General features: G+C 38.6%; 1 protein-coding gene across 3 annotated transcripts in view; it reads right to left on the bottom strand.

Moving 5' to 3' along the window:
• LRRC56 (leucine rich repeat containing 56) overlaps nt 1–19665 on the bottom strand; it is a 54082-nt gene extending 34417 nt beyond the window's left edge. For all 3 annotated transcript variants that reach the window (XM_062619156.1, XM_062619155.1, XM_062619154.1), the window contains exons 1-4: nt 19611–19665; nt 18961–19127; nt 8865–8952; nt 2017–2077 (exon numbers count right to left, since the gene is read on the bottom strand). In XM_062619156.1, coding sequence (XP_062475140.1) covers nt 2017–2077; nt 8865–8952; nt 18961–19127; nt 19611–19650 — 356 coding nt within the window. In that variant the 5' untranslated portion in view covers nt 19651–19665. The remainder of the gene's footprint in view (nt 1–2016; nt 2078–8864; nt 8953–18960; nt 19128–19610) is intronic.
• Nucleotides 19666–22203: the final 2538 nt, after the last annotated feature.

Below are 22203 nucleotides of genomic sequence, written 5' to 3' on the forward strand. Positions count from 1 at the left end.
GGGAATTGCTTTTAGTGAAAAGAATATTTTTCCTATCATCCTCAAAACCCTCAGTTGCCAGGGTTTAGTCAAATACAACAAAAGAATCACTTTTTGACAGAATTCAAACATCAACAAGTTAATTTAGAAATAAAATTTCTAAACCTTATTAAGTAAATGGCAACAGCCTGCTAGAATGGAAGTAGCTACGTTACATTAGCTATACCAGACATCACTACTGCTGTGGCTGCAGTGTTTTTTTTAATGGGCATTAATTTGACATGATGCAGACATCCAAAAATAAAATTCAAGCACCCAGGCTGTGCTTGCATCGACTGTGCCTTTAAGTGATCTGTGTTTATCAATGAAAGATTGTCAAAGATGGGAATTAATAAAGAGAAGCTACTGTTGTAACTATACCAACTGAGTTCTGGACAGGGAGACCTAAGAGAGCCATTTTCTTCCTTTACCTATTATCTGACAATTGCATTCAACTGGCACACAAAAAGCATGTTTATTTAAAGAGGAATGGATATCTTCTTCTAGGGTTTGTGTGCCTGGAAAGCATCACAATATTAGACTTGATATCCAAACGAAAAAACCAGCATATACATACACTATAGTTGATCAAATCAAAACTCGACTTGAGACCAAACATTACCTGCATCAAGGACCACAAGGATGACAGGTCACAGAAAATGGTTTAACAAAACTTTTCATGACAGAAACTCACGTCTCAGAATACAAAGGGATATGCAAAATCCTACTAAAGCCGTAAGTCAAACAAAACAGTTTAGTTTCCCTGAACTGCACCCTGTATTCAGGACCAACAGGACTTGTCAAACCATTTTCCATTGACACATTTTAAAAGAATATGGATTTCTGACCAAACAAAACACCTTTTTTTTTTTGTTAATGTATTAAAATACTTTTTGATATTGTAAAAAATATTTTTTTTCACCTACTACTTACTCCTCCATTGCAATAATAGAGCAATTTCACGGTTATGATAGTGGTTGGTTGCCAGTAAAATAATCACAGCAACATAGAATCACTATTTTTCCATGTTATGGACTAGAAAGTGGGGAAAAAAAGAAAATTACACTGCAAATACTTAATCTCACTGCCAGACCAACAGAAAATAAGATCAAAGTGTGACAACTGAAGTTCATTAGCTACTTCAGTGATGATGCATGAGACTGGGAAGAATTTGTTGCTGTTTACCATCAGGGAACATATTCTCTTTAACAAGAATTTGCAAAATCACTATTTTTCTATTTTATTTTTCCCCCAAAAAAATTTAGCAGATTGCCATGCAAAGCCAGAAAGCAGTCCTATTTAACATAAGGATGGCCTTTTACACAGCCCTTTATGGATATGAACTGTACTTCTTCATTATGCATTAGTTAGCAAGGGTAATACAAATATCAGCACAGGACAGAGAAGACAGGTCTGCCTCTTCGTCATGATGGTTTTCATTTCTACCTTCCCAACCTGCCAGCTCCCCAGTTGTCTGCAAGAAAATGCGTGATGTTTTCATGAAGCTCAGCAAGCCAGGGACATGCAGTCTTCATAGCAGCCCTCATAAGCCCAACTTCATTGACTTCAAATAAAGCCAAAGTGATTTTTATCAGCTGAAGAACTGGTCTGACCTGTGTAGAACACACTACTGTGCACAATAAAAGCCCAAAGTGTGAAGCACTTCAAAATCCAAGTGCCTAGACATGAGTAAGAGGTGAATTTCTAGCTCTTTGTAACAAATTTCCATGGACTTCAAGCATGGCAGGAACTTCTCTGGTGGCAGACTGGGGCTAATTCATTGACACCATTGCAGCTACACTGATTTATTCCAGTGAAGGTCTTTTCCTTAAACTTATGTGATTGTGGATCATATATTCATGACTTAATCCATTATCATGGCATGGGGAAATGGAAGAAATGAAAGCAACACAGCAGCACAAATGAAGATTTTATCAGTTAAATAAACTTGAGGGCTGTTATTCTTTATGTTTATTTCAGTTATCATTAATTTCTTACCTCACAGACATAAGCAAGCTATTGTTCAACCTCAGTTCTCTCAGATTAGGTAAATAGGCACCTATGGGAACAGAATAAAAAACACTTTGCAGATCTGGGAATAAAAGAAACTGCTGAAAATTACAAGTTGAAGCACCTAATTTTACATGCATTTCTTACCTGTTTCTGCCAGACTTGTGCTAGAACTCTTCTAAGAAAATTAATGAGATTATTTCACTAAAAAAATATTTTATCCTTTGCATTTTTGCACCATATACGTACTGTCTGCATGACTACCCTGCTATAATTTTTGGAAACCCTCTGTGACAATTTCAACAGAGCACCTTTCCAGACAGACAACAGAAACTGGCTTGATGGGTGACTGCTTTCTTTGGTCTCATTCCCAACAGTCGTTGCCCGTCAACTGAGTGATTACTCTGAAGAAGTAAGGGATGCTCAGGGTATAGCAGTCCATGACCCCTGATCTCTACATAATGTTCTTGCTTCTCTCCCCAGAAACATTTTTCTAGCAATTTAATGTCAAGTAGTGATGGATTTCTTGGATACACAGCTAGGTAACACTTCTTCAAAATGTAATTTTGACTCAAACAATAATAGCATAATTTCTCATGTCATAACTTCACCATTTACAGTTCAGAGGTCCCCAGAATCCTATTTTGTTTTGATATGCATTGTCATCTCCTTTTAATTTTCTGGATCTCATCTACGGCTTACTATTCAATTGTACAAATTTCATATCTATGAATACCTCAGTATTCTGTTGTTATTTTGATTAATGCTTTTTTCTGTTACCAAGACAGAATTCCCTTTTTGTTTGTTTCTACAGGTATCTCTGAACAAAAATCACACACAAAATCTCTCCAAGCTACCAAGTAACTCAGACATAAGATCTAGTCCAAGGAAACATTAGGTATTGACAACAACAAAATTTTACCCATTCCCACTAGAGGAGTTCACCTGTGACTGGTGAATACCCTCCAGTATAACATGCAACCATATAAAGTTAATAACAATTTTAGACAGACTGGATCATTGCTAAAACATTAAAATCTCTTCTAAGCAAATATTTTTATAAGTCCTTTGAGTAATCTTTCTCTAGCATGGGTGGCTTAGCAGTGTCCAGAGGGACATCATTCCAGCTCTTTGCAAAGGATCAAAATGAAGCAAAACAAACAAAAGAAAACAGGAGTGGGATTCCAAAAGCAAACAAAGGAGGTCATGTTGTTCATCCCATTTCCCCAAACATAACAAGAGCATTTACAGCAAAAAGATTTTAATAAATCATGGTTCAGTAGAAGCATTATGTATATCTAGTGCTAGTTGGGAATGATTATAATGCATATCAATCTTCACACATATATTGATTACAACACATATAATACATATAAATCTTCATGCTATACTGCAAATATTGAACTTCATGTCTTTGCAAAGCTCTTAAAAAATACTAAAAATACAAAACATTTCTAACCTTCTTTTTTTTTGTAATTTTTCATAACCCCTAAAACCTGTACAAATTATAACATACCATTCTCATCCTGCAGGGCATACTTTCTTACATCAAATCAGTTTTATAAAGTATGGCAACAAAAAAAATTTGGAGTCCTGACAGGTTTGATACTAGGATCTCTGTTAATTAATCTAGATTGCTACCATGTTTCTGATAAAATACCTCCAGCGCAGAGAGACGTAATGGCTTCCCCAAAAGCATTGAAGGAAAGAGCAAGAAGGATGCAGTAGCCTCTCTAGTCCCACCACAGCAGCAGGTAATAGCTTTGCCACAGGTTCAACCAGAGAGATTAAAGGGTTACCAAGCAAAAGCTATTGCAAAGCATTACAAAGTAAATGGGTTTTACAAACTAGTATCAAGCAGAAGGTTTGAATGAGGAGACAACAAAACTACCTCAGAGAAAAAGGAGAGACTTGTTCAAGAAAAAGCTTCCCACTGAATGCATTTAGAGTTGGTTCAGGAAAAAAGCAACTATTAAAGAACACAAAGAGGCAGAGTGACAGGCTGACAGTACCATTTTCACATCTAGTTATTTCATTATTGTAACCTGATCCTCCATCTCAGACATTTTATTGTATTTTGGTACAATCTATCCCTGGGAACTTGCAGAGTGTTAAGCTCTAATATGCTGTTTAATAGACTGAAATAGAAGTATGGTATGTGCAGTGGTGCAAAATTCTACCAGCAAGATTTTTGCATATTTATCCAGTTCTGCAGGTTCTTCCCTCCTTTAAGGTTTATATTTGATACGTAATTGTTCTTTGCTGCTAATAATTCATTGCCCACTTAATTTTGTATGGTTTTATAGTCCCAATTCCATCCATCCATATATATATATATATTAGAGACTGCAAGATTAAATTGAAAGAATATTGTAAAATGAAGATGACAGAAATAAGAGATCTATCCAAATATAGTAACATACTTCTAATTTTCTTAATTTTAACCCTCACGGCATCTTTCCTGAGAGCAAGGATGCAATTTATTCTTATACTAACATAAAAATATTCTAAAACATCAACAAGACAAACTTCCAATAATTTTTAAAGTACAAACAATATATTCCTCATCTTGAAACTGCCTTTCTAAAATAAGAATGGTCCAGAAAAATACTGATGACCACAGTACAAGGCTGAGAATTTAGAATGGTGAACAATGTTAGCTCAGAGGTCTAAGATTCTGTTTCAGTAAATACCCTTTTTGCTACAAGTCTCTGAAACTACTAACCACCAGCAATGTGCTAGTGTTAAACTAATCAACTGTACTATCCCAGTGGAACAAAACTAAATGAAGAGCAAAAGAAATCAAAGTGTAAGGTAGATGAATAAAAGTGATACATGCACACTCAACAATGTCGCCTTAAGTGCTGCATTTCACAAGCAAGGTAGGAATGCAGATGTCTTTCTGAGCTGTTTTGGTAGAGCAGATGAAGTTTAGATAACAGACTAGGAGTAAGGAGAAATATAGGTAAGATGCTGGTTTTATTATATTCTACAAGCTATGACACTTATTTTTATGAAACTTGTTGTTGACATTACAATATATTCTATTGTTAAAAAAAAAAAATCATTGTAGCTCGACTTCTTATGCCTTCTGGAATATGGATTAGAGAAAAAAATACACAAAAGAAATTACTGACAAATACTTGCATTGCTACCAGGACACCTATATGTTTTATTGATCCTACAGTACATGTGATCCTACAGAACATGTGAACACAGATTGCACTCTTCTAGCAACAGCAACATGATACACAAATTAAACAGGCTATTTAATTCACTTAAGGTGTGTTTAATCAAGTAAGATCCATCACCTTGATGTTATTTCCACACTGGCCTCCTGACCACTTGTGGAGGCAGTGTTCTCACGGGAGAATGCATAATTGGTACATAAACTCTGAATAATCCTGAAAGATACAGCAAGGCCATGAGAGGCCCAAAGAAGCTTAAGCAAGCAAGATACGAAGAAGCTGGAATTCACTGAGTTAATGAGAACTGTGGACTGTTGGCAAGCTTTCGAGGTCAAGTTCTCACACCTGTGCTAACCAATTATATGTTAGTCACTAAGGGTTCTTCAAGACATGTATCCAATCATAATATGCCAAATCACTGTAAGTGCATGTAAGAAATAGTATATAAGGAGTTATGGCTTTGTAATAAATTTGGCAATCGCTTGACCACATTGATCGTCTCTGTGTTGTCCGTGACTCCCGCAACAACAACCACACAAGTACCAGCCACTGCAACGCTAGCTGCCAACAAATGTCTCTCAGCTTCACATCAGGAATACCAACAAATAGAACAAGAGGAAAGAGAGAGGATGACTCCGAGTGAAAAAACAAACCTTTAGCAGAGCTTTTCCTTGATAAAACATGGGCAAGGGAAGCAGCAGTCTTCAGACCCATAATCAACTTAGCCTGGCCACCAGCAGACAACAATTCAATAAGTACCAGCGAACAGCATTGTGGGTAACTTGATTTGTAGCTATTAAAATCACTTAGAAAGAAGAGGACTATATAGTGTCTTAAATTACTGTATCCCACCATTACTTTCAACAGGAATTTCTACGAGGTGGGCAAGAATGTAGTCCCAGATCTGTCAGCAATCAATCAGAACTGAAGGGATAAGCTAATGAAAAGAAAAATAGTCCATCTGTTTGAGTATGTACTAAAGCCTACACGCAAACTGAAGAGCACAGAAGTGAAGTCCAAGATCTGCAAAGCTGGATACAAGACTTGCCAGCGTGGTTCAGTGTTTTACCTGTCACTCAGCAGGGTGCACTGAAAACAAACAGCTAAAGATGTCAGCAATTATCCCAAGCCTTGAGACTCCGATTCCAGCTCCGGCACAAAGCCTTTCTTTAATTTTAAAACTGATCACATGAAAATACTGTAGTATTGGTCTTTTTGAGTTTTAGCCCACACTTTACCCTTAAAAAACGCAACTGTTCCTCCCCACTATGTCACAGCATTGTAGAGAGCCTGATCTGACAAACCGGGAAAGCTTAGCAAGATGGAGCTTTGAAGTTTAGTACATCCCAATCTGGAATGCTCATGAGAAAAACTCAAGTCACATGTTTTAAATCACTCTGGAAACCATGATAACAGAGATGTAGGCCCTGAGGGCTTGTGTTGCAGTCTGTGTATGGCTGCAAACATTGAAATGTTTCTCAAGTAGAAATTGTAGTATAAATTTGTGATTTGAGTGTTGCAGCATTCCAGGTGACCCAGAGTTATGTGCAGTCAAGTAACTTGCAACTATTTTACCTGGCCATTTAAGAGCTTGCACAGCCTATTTTTTCTTTACGCATAAAACCAGTCAAACAATATTGTTTATTAAGTGCAAACTGATCATAGAAATAAGGAACTCTTTGACGACAAAGATGCTGTTATGCACCTTCTGCAACTAAGGAACACAGTGAAAGCAAAGTTAACTGATATAATATGGCTATAAAGAAAGTTAATTAGCTAGGTCTGGAATGCAAATAAAACCACCAATTTGCAAAGCAATCCATTCTGGAGGAGAGAGCCAGAGGTCCCAAGCCCAGCCTCCTGCTTGGAGCTAGGTCTTCTGTGAGATCAGACCAGGGTGCTCAGGTCTTTACCCAGCTGGATCTTTAAAACCTTCAAGGGTGGAGACTCAAACCTCTCTGGATACCCTTATTGCTTAACTGTCCTAATGGTGGAAAAGCTTCCCTTTCTTGTCGCACTGTAACTTCTGTCATTCCAGCTGGTCTGGTTTTACCCTCCTCCTTCCCTCCAGCTATTTATCCAGACCCCTGTGAGTAGTGACCAGGTCAGCAGCAGAGTTTTAGGGGCAAACGAAGAGCATGCAACAAGCCCAATACCTCCAACAGCAGACCTGCTTAAACTATTCGCATTGAAGGTGCAAACTGTCCTGTGATACCCCTAAAAAGGTAGACCTTACTCCATGCACCTAAAAATCAGCTGTCATGTGAAAAAAAAGAAATTTTGTTTGGTCTTGACGTTCTGTTATTCTCAACAGCAGTGGGCACCTGCAGCTGCTGAGTTTTATAGCCCACAGGGGCCAAGTCTTGGTGCAAATGGTGGGATATAAACAAGATGGAAATTGTCTGCAATATGGGAATAGCGCTCCACATTCTGTAAAAGATGCAAAAGCCTAATCACAGGGAGCAGAAAGGGATTTATTTCCAGTAATGGAAAGGAAAGGGAAACACAGAGTGAAAAGAGTGAAATATTTTGCTTGCTTGTTACAGCTCATGTGAAATGGCATTGGAATGGGAGTGGCACTTTCAAGCATTATAGAAAAGGCATAATCAGATTTTCTTATCAAGTGGAGGAAACATGACTGAATAGATTATGATTTCTGAAATGCATGTAATTTACCTTAAGTTATCAAATGCCTATCATAAAGAGAACTATTTACAAAATAAATGGAATAACCAATACAAAGCGGTTATATAATTCAAGACAAAAGCCCCCTTCACTGCACTTGCTTCGCCATTCTTGACAAATAGACATCAATCAATCCACTAAAGCTAATTGGCTGCTACATTGTAGTCCCTTGCATATAAAAATTAACTGCTTGGCTGAAAATACCAACACCCACTTTTGGGGATGTGACTCCTTTTGGCACAGAAAATATTACCCTGCAGTAGGCTTGGTTGCAGAAGACTTGGTTGTGATGGGCATCCACATGACAGAAAATGACTGCCAGTAGCAGGAAAAAGGAAAGCTTCATATTCCCAGTGTTAACTCTCCTATAGAGGGAATTCCTTTGGAACTTCTTTACTTCCCCAGTGTGGTAATGACAACATAGAAACTAAGGACAAGCATTAGGGCTCTTTAGGACTCCTCAAAATGATATATCTATAGGACTTTCCCCATCATTCAGCAGAGCTCAATGAGGCAGCACAGGATGCAAAGACAGGCCGCTGGCTGCATGAGTAGCTTGATACCACTAGCAATTTCCCACCCACAGGAAAACCTTACAGTGGAGAGAAGCTGAACTTTGGCTACTGCTTTGTTAGAGTATTGCCAAGTACTTAGAGGGCAAGGTAATCAATAAACGCTCATTTAGGGCCTGGAAGCATGTCATTTGAGAGGAATGTGTTCAAACTAATTTGCTTTAGACAGAAATGGCATCACTCATCCCACTGCCATAGTTTTCAGTCCTGGTTAGAGCTTCACAGAAAACAGAGATCAAGGAATGAGAAGTTCCAGGAAGACCATGTTTCAGGAGCTCTTGAGCAGGAAAGTACTTTACAGTGGTTGTCAGTTTCTGAGTCTCCAATCATGCTTCAAGACACAATAAAGGAAAATTTGAGACAGTGAGCAAAAGACAAAGTGTTTTCTTACCAAAGTTCCCCAAGCTGTTCTCTCTTGTATCTACTCGCACCTCTAGGGCATTCACTTGATGTAGATCATCTACCCCTGTCAAAATTTTCTGTGAAGGTAAGCAGGAATATATATACATATATATACTTTCATTGCAATAAACCAGGCAACATGCAATAAACCAGATGAGAAGTAAAAAGCTGTAGAAAGGCTTTCAACCAGTGCTTTGTCAACATATACTCCAGGTCAAAATGGCTAGATGTGCAATCACATTGAAATAAATTTAGTATTCAAAGATATTTTTTCCACATAGCTCCAAATTATTCTAGTCTCTTTAAGTCAAATCTGAGGATTATATTCAAGCTGCAAATCAACAGACCTACATGCCAATTAACTTCATTTAAACAGTATGTCCATGCTTTAAGATTTGCATAAGTCTTGTATGAATCCTCAGCAGATAAGAAGTTACTCTGTCACCTGTAATCAAAAAGATACTAGGTAGTAACACTCAACAAAACACATTGTTTAGCCTTTTAGCCCAAAACCATGAAAAAGAGACATGATTTTAGCATGAGCAGCTCACTTTTGTGAAAGAAAACAGCACTAATTACAAGAACTGCAAATTCTAGGCAATGCAAACAGAAGCCTCCAAAATACTCCATTATTTTTGCAAAACCTTAGTAATAGGGTCAACCACTGCATTAACCAAGAGTAAGTGCATGAATGCAGGATCTTTTCTAATATCTTAAAGTCTGCATTGTTGTGTACATGTAAGTTTTGCCTTGGAGAGGTAAGCAGGAGGATAGAAACAAGAAGTTATACACAGAGGAGAGAGGGAAGCTCTAGGACAGTCAATGAAAACTACAGCAAGGCTATAGAGTTCTAAGATGCCAGGCTGCAATTCCACAAGCAGCTGCAGCAATCTTGTGTTACCACTGTTCTTATCCTCTATTCCTTCCTGCTACGACCAGCTCCTCTCTCCCCAGTTTCCCTCATTCCGACTACGTGTTCCACCATGTCCTTCGCATCATCTTTGGGTACTTAGTGGATCCTTCTGTGCATGGGTTCACCAAAACAGACCAGGAGGGACCTATATATTTTGTCCCTGATGTGTTAGCGGTTCATGAAGGGGCCCGAAACACTCTTTGAAAGATGAAAAACAAGTCTTTTGTGACACAATAACTGCCTGAAAGAGCTGATACTCTGTGTAGTGAAACAACTGCTACATTCTCACCTTTCCATGCCAAAGGAGTTAGGATGTGGGGCTAAAAAAAGCCCACTTCAAAGAAATGGCTGACCCTGGCATCAGTATTTCCCCCTCAATAATGAAATCAATAGCATGGGTCAGTAGTGTCACCTGCCTTTTGCTCCTCTGTTTAAGATGAAGGCAGGAAGTCATTCAACAACCTCCACATACAGCAGACAAGTTTTCTCCTATTAAAAGTTACAACATTCTTTAGTTTGTTTAATAAGGGGGGAATTATTCATTAGAAGAAAATGTACAGGACCACTTCTGTTTATGAGGTTGGAGAAGAAAAAATAACCACAAGAACATCCAGTTCATTTTGCAGAGAAAAGCGGCAGTTGCGACATTCCTGCTTACTGCATGCAAGCAACTACAACTTCATTCACCCTGATAGTGCTGTACTGATAGGACAAGGAGTAATGGGTTCAAACTTGAACACTGAAGCTCAGGTTAGATATAAAGAAGTTCCTTACTGTGAGGGTGGTGAGGCACAGGAATAGGCTGCCCAAAGAAGTGGTAAATGCTCCATCCCAGTCAGCGTTTGAGGCCAGGTTGGACGGAGTCTGGGGTGACATGGTCTAGTGTGAGGGTAAGGGGGGTTGGAAACAGATGATCTTAAGGTCCTTTCTAACCCTATTCTATGATTCTATGACAGTTCTACATCCTTTTACAAAGGACCAAACACAATCTGTGTGTAAATGAGATAACAGCTTAAAAGGGCATGGTTTCTTGAAAAGGCTGAGCACCCTCCTTGAAAATCTGCCTCCCTTTGTAAGGTTTTGACTTGGACTCCTAAGAAACAGAATTATCAAAAATCTTCATTTACTTTTGAATTGTCTTTATAACACTGTTTGAAATTATTTTTAATCTTATTTTAAAAAAAAACTGTGAGCTTTTTTAAGCAGGCTGAACCTAAGTAGTCTTCTTACTTTCCTGCTTTCCCCCTAGAGTATGAGAAACAAAGTTCTAAGGTGATAACCTGTGAGTTTCCAATGGCATTCAGAAGTTTACTTTCTATCCCAGATGCAGCCACCACAAAAACTGTCTTGCTCCTGCAAAGAATCCATGCTTACCACATACAGACTGCTTTCTCCCACCAAGTAAACACAAAATCCCTCACTGCAAGATATATTTTGCAGTAATCCTTTTCAGCAGATGACACTATCTGTCGTATAGCAAGAGAGTATGTGTGAAATGAGTGCTAGCTGATGTCCTGGCACACAAGCACACACTTGGATTGCTGGACTTGGACACAAGCTTTGGTCATGAAAGGAAGCTGCTTCTGAAAAATATCTCCCCTCTCCCTGTCAAAACAGTCTTAAGAGCGAGCCTACAGCATTAGAAGACAGAATAGGAAGATCTCAGAATAAGTAATATGCTTAGGGTCATACAGGTTCTGAGTAGAGTAGCAAAAGCTCCTGGCTTTGCCTTTCTCCTCTGCTCTCTGCGAGTTCCCTGCATGCTGTCCTTCCCACTGCTGTATTCTAGACAGCCTCCTCTAACGGCTCTGCTCGTTGTCCTCCTCTTTCAAAATCCAAGCATAAAAACTGCATAAAGTTATATTCTCTCCTCTTCTAGGGTTCCCTATTCCTTTTCCTCATACCAGCGATATTAGTGTGATTTTTTGCCCTCCTTTGCCTCTTTCAGATCCACCATTTGTACTTTTTCCCATCTGAGAGATGAACATCTTAGCACATCCACATTCTGTACTGCAACAGGCACAGCTCTGGCTCCAGTGCTGAAAAGGGTTATTGGCTCCCATCACCAACTCTTTGAACTGTAGACAGCTGCCTTAAAGCATGTGCTAACCAGAGTCCATATGCTCTCAGTCCCCATTTCCCTGTTCTGTTTTTCCAAAAGTCTCTGAAAAAAATCACTGTCCTTCCATCTGCTGATGCTGAGGAGATGGTTGGAAAGTTTGGAACCAATTTGCTGTGGGATGCAAAAGCTATCATACTACATGAAGAAAACAAGAAACGCTCTTGGGGGGGCGAGCTCACTGAAAGGCACTAGAAGCACAGAGACCCCAGGTGTTGACTACAAGCTAGTTAGCAAGCAAAAGGCCAGGGCGGCAGCTCAAGAGAAGGTTTTGTGATGAATGTTTCCTTTGGAAGATAATTAGGACACTCCTACTGCCCAGACACCTTTCTTGGCATACTGGTGCAGCTGGAAGTGTGACATATCTCATGTCACAGCTAAAATGATGGCACCAGGAATGAGGGAGATTTAGGGAAGGATGTGGAAACATTTAAACCAAGATGACATATATTTAGCAGGATCTCCTTTTTATGTTGTTGTTTAATGCCAAAGCACAGGAGCCTTCACCAAAATTTGAAAGGAGGGATACCTAGGAATAATTTTATCGCTCTTGAGTAGTAAAAGAAAAAAAAAAAAAAACAAACATAAAAATCTCCAAAGACACTGAAGGGATCATCAGCTCCAATACAGAGATACCTGGCACCACAAAGGTTGAAGTGATGCTAAGGTGCTCTAAATCTTTTCATTCCTAGGGCCATGCCAGGCCTTGGGCAGGCTACTGCCCTAATTCAGAAGTATCCTACTGTGGCTTCAGGTAATGACTGCCTGCCCACAGTTCAAAGGGCTGTTTTGGCAGCCAGGAACAGAATGTCTCTCTGCCTGTCTGCAAGGAATGCGACACACACGAAGGTGCTGTGCCACCTAGGATTTCTTTGCCTGTGAACAGCTGCTCAGCCTCAATGTAGAGCAGACAAAACGTACCACGGATCTGTTCTAGGCAAAGAATTGGATATACTCAGAGTTATTTTACAGCAAAAAGATACTTTGGAAAAAAAAAAAAAAAAAGGCTGATTGTTGGTGTTCAAAGAGGATTTTGCTTGTCACCCATCTACTGCCTGCCCAGCAAGGTGGGTATCAGTTAGATAGAGAAGGAAGATGTTTTCTGAAGAATCAAACATCAAATCCTTTCTGGCGCATGATGTTCAGGAATGTGGCCTGACAGCAAGCATTATACTTCACCTTAAATTTGTTTATTCGAGAAGATAAATTTCCATGGTAAAGCACTGCACAATTCCTTGAAGACGAATACATGATAAGTAAAACAAGAGCAGATAAAGTTATCTTTGTGTTTTTACACCTCCTTCAAAACAGGAGTAAAACTATTTCACAGGAGATCATGCAGAACATATTGGTAAATAATTTAGCCAGTAATTTAAAAAGCAACTCCACGACGGCTCACAAATCATTCCCACCGTGCAAAATGTCTGGCCAACATCTCAGAGGAGACTGTGCACCAGTTTCGAAAGCTTTTCCTCTGACTGACAAGAAAAGCCAGTAAGTATTCTGTAAAGAACAGCAAGTGAAAAATACTTGTGTGCTTGCAAAGCTTCCCAACTGGCAGAACAGTCACCTCGAGATGCTGGGAAACCCAGTTCAAGTCCCACTTGCAACTCTCTGTGAATTCCTTAATTGGTAAATAATATCTGTTCAATTAAAGCTGGTGTACACAACTGTTTTCTTCCCTCTTCCCTAGATTTTTCACATACTTCAAGAAAAGTAGATAGGTTACTGAAGTGCATGTTGTGTGCAGCTGTCAGAGAAGCATTTCCAGCTGTGCATTTATTTTGCTGATCCTGGCTAATTTGGCTAAGACAGGAATTCCTGAGTGGTGAGCTTATTTCCTTTTAACGTTACACCTGTATGCAAATACTAGAATCATGTCCATTCACGCGTTCATTGCTTTTTGCAGGAAATTTATTTTGAATTCCCATCTCTCCCTGCACAAAACCCCTAAAGTTGCTGAAAGTATGACAAAATATTGCTTCTAACAAGAAAATTACGAGAATGTTAACAAGGTTTTAAGTGATTCCAAGTAAGGGATTTTCAATGAGAGGGAGCAGAACTTCCCTGTGGTCCCATAGGCAATCTTCTTTTAAAAATGGCTAAATGCTGCAGATGCCCATAATTACAATATTTAGCTGTGTTTCACTATTTTCTACATACACATACAAATACATTCTTCTCTCAGCTCAGATGAATAGATTAGGTAGGTGTTCAATCTGTGATAAAGAAATCTTCTTGGCTTGTATGAAAAATATAGATGAGGGCAATAATTAAGGAATTTAAGTGGTGGATACATTAGTAAAGATGTCCTTATTCTCATGCCAAAACCCCCAAGTTACACCAACAGATCTGCACGGGTGGGCCCCTGCGTAGTCAGCTCCTCACTGACTCGTGCTGGGGATTCACAATACCAACACCTTTTTTTAAACCAGCATTAAGGATCTGATGTTGAAAGTTGCTGAGAGTTCTCTTAACTGTCACAAACCTCAGTGGGCACATGGGGCACCAGAAACTATATGGGAGGTTTGCTGATCTCCCAGAAATAGTCTGTATCATTTTGGTAGGAAGAAACAAGCTCAGTTTCAACTATGTGCTGAATTAACACACAGGTGAGGAGTGGACAGGATAGTAAATATTTCGACATCAATTTTTGCTCTAAATTTATTTTAAAGATTTACTTTCCCTTACATACATATTAAAAAAGCCATACCTAATATCAATTCTTTTTTCCTATCTAGCAATTAGATGCATAAGTAGCTACAATCAGCAGTCAGTGCTGTGTCACCGAACATGTAAAACTCAAGACTAATCTGCTATTTTATGTTAGCTAAGTGGCTTTGACTGTATGCAAATGAAAATCTGGATTTTTCACATAAAGGCATGCAAATGTGTGTGTATACATACAAAGATTTCTGATGTGACAATTTGAACATAAAACATCCGATGTCTAGGTAGCAGGAGGAGCACTAATATAACAACTACAAGCTTTAACTATAGTAAAGGGATTTGTGTTAGTACAAGAACCTAAAAAATAAAAGCTCTGAAACTAAATGAGGCTTTGTATTTTTTTTCCCCGTTCACAGTATTATGTTTATTACTATCTGCTGCCCTGACCAATCTGATCTAACCTTGAACTTGCTAGCTGTGCTTTGAGCAGAAGATTGAACTGGAACACCTCCAGAGGTCCCTTCAAATCTTTTCAGTTTTATTTTTTAAATGATTATACAATTCTAATAATTCTAATACAGGATTGTGCAGATCCAAATCTGATCAGTTACTTCCATCTCCTGACTCAATTTAACACAATTTTGCACTTGCTTCCATGATTAACTTTTTTTTTTCCCCCTCAAGTCCATTTAGCTTAAAACTAAGAGGAAGACTTTCTGCAAAGGAAAAAAGGAAATGACTGAGTCATTTCAGCAGGAATCCAGTCTGTCGTTCCAGGACCCTCCAAGATTTTCTTGTTCCCCTGAGGATGAGTGCATACCATATGAAATATACCCTAACCTCCTGAGCAACAAAACTAAACACCACTTCCGAACACATGTTCGTAAGTTTAGAAAACATGATTAAATGGAGCAGGATCAATAAATAGTGAAATTGGAATACTACTTCCTTTCTTCTCTAAAGATCACACACAAATGTGATTAGTTTTGATAACGTGACAATATCTGGAAGATCATTTGACCTTGTAAAATGAGTATATTCTGAGAATTGGAATGCTTTTTGTGGAAGTCAGGAAAAGATCCTTTGCAAATGGCAGGAAGGAGATGGGGGTTAATAGAACAAAAAAATCTGATTCAAGACAGGTGAAGCCCTTAATTTCAGTTCTTCCACGCATAATGAGGAATCTATGCCACAGCCCTAACAAAGTTAAAAATTATCTGCAATGTACTGCACATTAATAGCCAGTTTTCAGAATAAAGGGGGAATGGTGAATTTGCTCACTCTGGTATTCTGCATCATTTGTCAACATGAATGCACAAAACAAGTATAGGCAGAGCAGGGAGCTGGAAATATTAACTGGGTAAGTACAAATGAAAAAGCCAGAATGCATATTCGTATAGATGAAGATTACACAAAACAACAGAAAATTGACATTGATAATAGCAGAAAGAATAAAAAGAATATCTAATGATACCAACCCTTGCATCAAAAGCTTTTGACCTGTAGCTTGGATGAAGAGTATTGAAATATAAAGGGACATTACATGACATTGCAGAAAGAGAGATGGCAACAAGCAGAAACTACTCAAGATGTGATTAACATAATGGGAATATGGAATCACACAGGACTTTAAACTGAATCTTCTGCTGAAATGAGGCCACAGAATACCACAAAGCCTGTAGTGAGTGAGCATAAGATTTAAATGAGGTGAGGATCTACAACTGAGAGAAAGAGAACAGGAAAGGGATCAATGGTTTTGTAGGAGTTGTTTAAAGTGCAACAGGATCCAAGGAAGCAAAAAGAAAAAAAAAAAAAAAAAAAAAGAGGACCAGTTTGAGCCAAACTTTCCTCACTTTGAGGAAAACAAACTGGCAAATGGGAAAAGTAAAAAGAAGGAATGCAAGTATCATACCTTTTACAAAGACCTCAATAATGAGGACTGCTAATGTTTTCACTACTAAATAGACTGCCATATCCCTGGAAAAAAAGGGCAAAAATAGTAAAACGTGCAGGTAGAGATGAGGTCACAGGCTGCAGTTCAAGGTGCCCAGTCTTCACAGATTCTGCACAGCTAGATCTTCTAGCCTCCCTGAGCTTAAACTGAACTGGTAAAGACAGAACACTGCAAGGGCAAGAAGTAAAGCTGAGTATACCTCAGGACAAAAGCATTCCTCAGGAACCTCTATTAGGTATCTAGATATTTGCCTACACAACACTGCAGAACTGGGGCCTATGTCCTTATTTGAATGTAAAAGAATTTTAATTTAATGAGCTTGTATTTTAAAAATGTTAATTTCCTTCTCTGAGCACTTCAGTAAATATAATCAATAACTCCTAAAATACTCACAACTAAAAGACAACCAAGAAGATATTGCAAGTCTATTGATTTAAGCAAAACAACCTTTCAAACTATTTGGTTACCAATGGCATGTGGTTTCTTAAAAAATACACATGTGAAAACTTGTTTCTGATTAAATGTTTGAAGAGTGTCTCTATTTTTATATTTGTAAATCCAGAGGAAATAAATTTATGGAAGCAGCGGTTTCTATTTGATCAACATAAAGGTCAAAGAATAGATATATTGGATAAATTATCAAAATAAGCTATAAAAATTGTAAACATTTCCTTGACAATGTCATATAATTTTTCCTCTGAGCAGGAAGTATCCCCGCTCTGCCAGCACAAATGTTGGGTTCCAGGGCCAGCAAATAGCATCCAGAAAAACAGGTAGGATAGTGGACATCCATTTAAAAGTCTTTTTGAAATGGAATACTGTGCAAATATTAATGTACACAATCCTTAAAGCAGCAAGGTTTGATTAATTCCAAGAGGGTACATATGAACAATAAAGGTTTTTTTTTTCCATTTTAAAAAACAGCCTATAATTATGGGAGAATTTAACTTCTGAATTGCGTTTTAAAAAATATTATTAAATAAAGAACTACAACTTCATAGGATGTGGGTAACATTGCCCTATGTTCACTCACTGTGAACTAAAAGCAGCAGAGCTTTTGAAGAAGAATTTCATGCCTATGAAAGAAGTTCCTAAGGGTTTAATTCAGAGATTATTGAAGTCAGAGGGCAGCTCTTTTGGTTACTCTGATGGACTTTGGTTCATGCCCCAAGAAAACAAACTAACCTGAGAGCTTCCCATTGGATTCATACAGCGTATTATAGGCCTCAAACACATTAGACTGGCCAAACTATATGCCAGATTTTAGCAAAAGACAAAGAAGCTGTCAGAGGTTCATATGAGACAAAGGAAAATGAATGGCAGAGACCATAGTATCATATATCAAATTTCCTCAGAATGCTTTAAATAGACATTCTGCAGAAAATGACTTTTACATTTCCAACCATCTTATAAACACTGGAAACCTTAGCTGCTGAGAGTAGTTCTGAGAATAACCTGCTGTCTAATCTACAGCACACAGTTAAAACTGTGACTGATATCTAGACAGGGAGTGGTGTAAAACTGCACCTGGAACGTGCCCCCTGCAGAAGCTAGTGTCTCTGCAATGGATGCACAGAGGATTGTGGTTACAGTGATCATCATTCTGCCTGCTGGGAGCATCTGAACCACAGGCTTGGCCTCAGCTCTTCCTCACTAAGCTCTACACAATTCTCCAACCCAGAAAGCTGCTCTCACCTCTTCCTTCCTTTAGCAAGAATAAATGAGATTGTTTTCTCAGCCCCTACTCATCCCAAAGGATTTCATCCTTAATTACTCCTGAGCAAATAAAGCACAATATACAACCAAGTATTCCTTCACAAGTATTTCACAAACTGAATTCCTTCATGAAGATTTCAGCATGTTATTCCCTTTCAACAGGCTGCATGCCAAAATCATCTCCCTCCTGTCAAAAAGGAACATGGCTTTCAAATGTGCTTTGAAATTTCACACACTTTGATATATATAGAAAGTACTTCCAGCACTTACAGAATATTTTAATTGGTTTCTTAGGAGGACAGAAGATTTCACTAATTCAGAAAAAAAGTTGTGCTTTTAAAGTTACATTTCCAATCTCCAGAACAATGTTAATGCAAAAGGCTTTTTCTAATGCTAAGATTCAAGGTACATCAGATGGCATTAATGAGATGTGTTTAAATTATAATTATGCTACCCTTACTTTTCTTCATGCTGCTTCAAGAAACCTAACAATAAAGACAGCAGCATTCATGCTGGGAGTACTTTTTATATGAAACAAGGTGAAAGGAGGACAGGCATTTGATAAATTTCCATAAGACAGAATCCATGCAGAAGTCTAACTGTCAGATATGCAACAATCTGCAATCATCACAAAGGCAGCTGGAAAGTTAATACAGCTCTGTATATGCCAGTTTGCCTCTTCTACTTCATTAAAAAGCTGGATGTCTACTCACCAGTTTCCTGGGGGAAAGGTATTCCTCCACAAGTAGCTCTCCATCATCTTTAATCAGTGGACTGGGATTTAGGTTGCCTCGCCAACTCAAATCAGTCACCTGGTATGCAGCTGAGTCTGGATGAGAAACCCTGCCAGGATTCCACTTCAGATCCATCTCAGTATACTCTAAATAAAAGAATAACATGTGGTCTGATTTTTTCCTGTATTTATTATTTTCCCTTCAGCAAAATCTATTTTGACTCCCACTGCAAGTCAGAAAATGGTCATGGAGATGCAGGTTTCTTGAATCAAAAAGAGCCCAATGCATTATGTAACATATATCCTTCTTTTTCTTTACCTTCAAGAGCTATTGTAGTCCTACATCTCATTCAGCTTTGAGTGTAAGCTTCTACAGCAACCTATCATTTGCAGTTATACAAAAAGGCATACTCCTATGGCTTTCTACAAAGAAGGCAGTCAAGAACAAGCAAACCAGGACACTAGTCCTTTCCAGTCTTCTCTGGAAATAGCACACAGCAAAACTCTGCCAGGCTCTAGGCTGCAAGTGGCAGCACCAAGACATGTCACCACTTCTCTGCAGTTTTGAGCTCTGCCTGTAGGAAGCATGGACAGCAGCAGTCTCTATTTGCTGTCCTAAATTAAACATACCTGCACTGTTACTGGCTGCCCTCTGGATCAGGCAGGCCATGGCTACTGACTTCAAGTTCTGAAGAGAGTCTTGGAGAAAATAAAATTAAAATACAATTCAAACAAAACCGTGCATGCTTCAAGTGAGAATTAAATACAAAGTTGAAGATGAAGCAGTTCAGAAGTGCTCAATCTTCAACTCCCAAAGCTATTACTTTCACAGAAATATTAACAATTAACTTTGAAATATGAAACTAAGTGTATGTACACCCATTAAGAGTCAAAAGCAAATCAGCTGCACCCGAATGGCACAAGCATTACTATGATTTATACAGCTATTTACTACTACTTGGCAGCAAGGAAGTATCACAGCTGGAAACATTGCTGTAACAGCAACAGGCTAGGCTAGAGAAAAGCCTTCTCACTCTGCTGAAGGGACACCTGCAGTTTTCCTCTGTTCTCCACTGTGAAGCAATACTTTTTCTTCATGCTGGAAAAGTAATTAAATAATCAAGCTAATCATAATTGGCTGACAAGGCTTCAGTGGTGGCCAGACCCTGAGAATTACCACCTTCCTTCCCCCTTGTACTAATAGTTAAATGCAGGAGTGAATTCTGTTAGGTAAAATAGAAGTTCTGACTGTTCAGCTAGTCATCTCTACTTGAGAGGACTGAATGGTTAGCAGGTGAGAGGGGTTTACACCAAACAGACTTCCTGCTCTGACTACTCGTGTCCAATCAGAAGTCTTCAATTTTGCACTGACAAAAAAAAATTCAAAAGACTCGGTACTCTCAGAAAAAAAAAAGGCAGCCTTTATCTGAAGAAGAGTAACAACAAAAAATTAATGAGCCACCATACCTCTCCCTGCAGGATCTACTAGCACTGGGAAGAGAGGAACAAAAACCTCACACTCCACATGCTCCTTCTCATTCATTAGGAAAGAGGCAACCCACAGAAAGCAACAACTATTTTTCTGAGATCACTGCAAGCATTCCTACAGGAGTAGCTGACTTCTCAAATGTGCAATGTCTGAGCCACAGCAACATTCAATGCTTAAAAAACATATTCAAGAAGAAATTCTTCAGACACATTACTCCTTTCAGTCTTTCTTAATGGCTTATAAAAGAAATACCATAAAGTGAATTGAGTATTGACCTTTGCAGCTTCTAAAACCTCAACATGTCTATAGTAGTATAAGGACAACTTTCATACTTCTGCCCATTAAGAGGGAAAAGAGTTCTAAAAAACACTGTGTGTCTTAGTTTTTGGGAGAAGCACTACAACCAACCCATAGATTTTTGCTCCTTTTTCCAAAGCATTCTCTAATTTCTCAGATGTTTTCCTCTACATTCTCTGAGCAGATCAGCATGATTTAGTCAGTACACTGAGTTGCAACAGTCATCAGTTGCCCAAGGAAATTCAAGAATCTTACGCGCTATGAAGGTCTTCTAGTGTTGTCTTTATTTTCCTAAAAAAGAATTATTTTGATCAATAATAGACGTGGATTAGAATATTTGCCATATAAATGCTGGAATACTTTGACAGTTGCACAAGACTTGTGCTGTACCCTGTGCAAGTACTGGTGGTTCCTTCTAATTCAAGTGAGGATTGTGATTATCCAGAACTAATCCTGTATGTTTTTGGAGCCAAGTGGAACAATAGTCAGAAATCACTGATGTAATGTGTGAGCGCAAAACATAATGAGGTAACAGCAGGATTGTGTAGATTCAGGCTGTGAAAAGTTGATACACTTTCATAAAACAAATTATTTCAGTCCATCACTATTACATTTCAGAACAGTCTCCAATCTTGTGTTGATATAGCACTTACTTAAGGTTTGACAGGGGGATCAATTTGTGGCTTAATATCTGAGTAACACTTCCAGTTCTATAGTTCCCACTATTGATCTACTGCTTGCAACTATTGTAATGTTGGATTAGTGAGGAGAAAAGTATTTCCATTACAAATTGTCTGGGATCAAATTGAGTTATTGTCAGCAAACAAAACTAATTTCTTTTTCACATGCTTCCATCACTTTAGAACTTTCTCCAGAGAGGAATTTTCTCCTGAACATGGATCAAAATAACATCCTCAAAATGAGGAACACAGAAAAGCTAAGAGTGCAAGATTCCTAGTAGTAAGGTACTCATCTTACATAAAAATACATAAACCTCTGAAATCTCCAGTACTGCGTAGGAGCCTAGCACAACACTTATCCCCCTACAGATACAGGAGCTAGATTGCTCATGTTTATCAGGTCCACCTGACTATTCTGGACAGGTAAAATCATTCCTGTAAAGCCACCTCACCCACTCACTTAAAATGCCAAGAAGCAATGAGAAGTTGTCCTGGTTTAGGCTGGGATAGAGTTAATTTTCTTCCTAACAGCTGGTATAGGGCTGTGTTTGGATTTAGTGTGAGAATAATGCTGATAACACACCAATGTTTTAGTTGTTGCTAAGTAGCACTTACCTGATCAAAGGCTTTTCAATCTTTCATGCTGTGCCAGCAAGGAGGGGCACAAGAAGCCAGGAAGAAGCAGAGGCAGGACACCTGACTCAAACTAGCCAAGGGGATATTCCATACAACAGCACATTATGCTCCGTGCATAAAA

This window comes from Pezoporus occidentalis, unplaced genomic scaffold (genome assembly GCF_034315485.1).
Source record: "Pezoporus occidentalis ecotype Australia unplaced genomic scaffold, CSIRO_AGI_Poc_V1 ctg21, whole genome shotgun sequence".
Classification (NCBI taxonomy): Eukaryota; Metazoa; Chordata; class Aves; order Psittaciformes; family Psittacidae; genus Pezoporus; species Pezoporus occidentalis.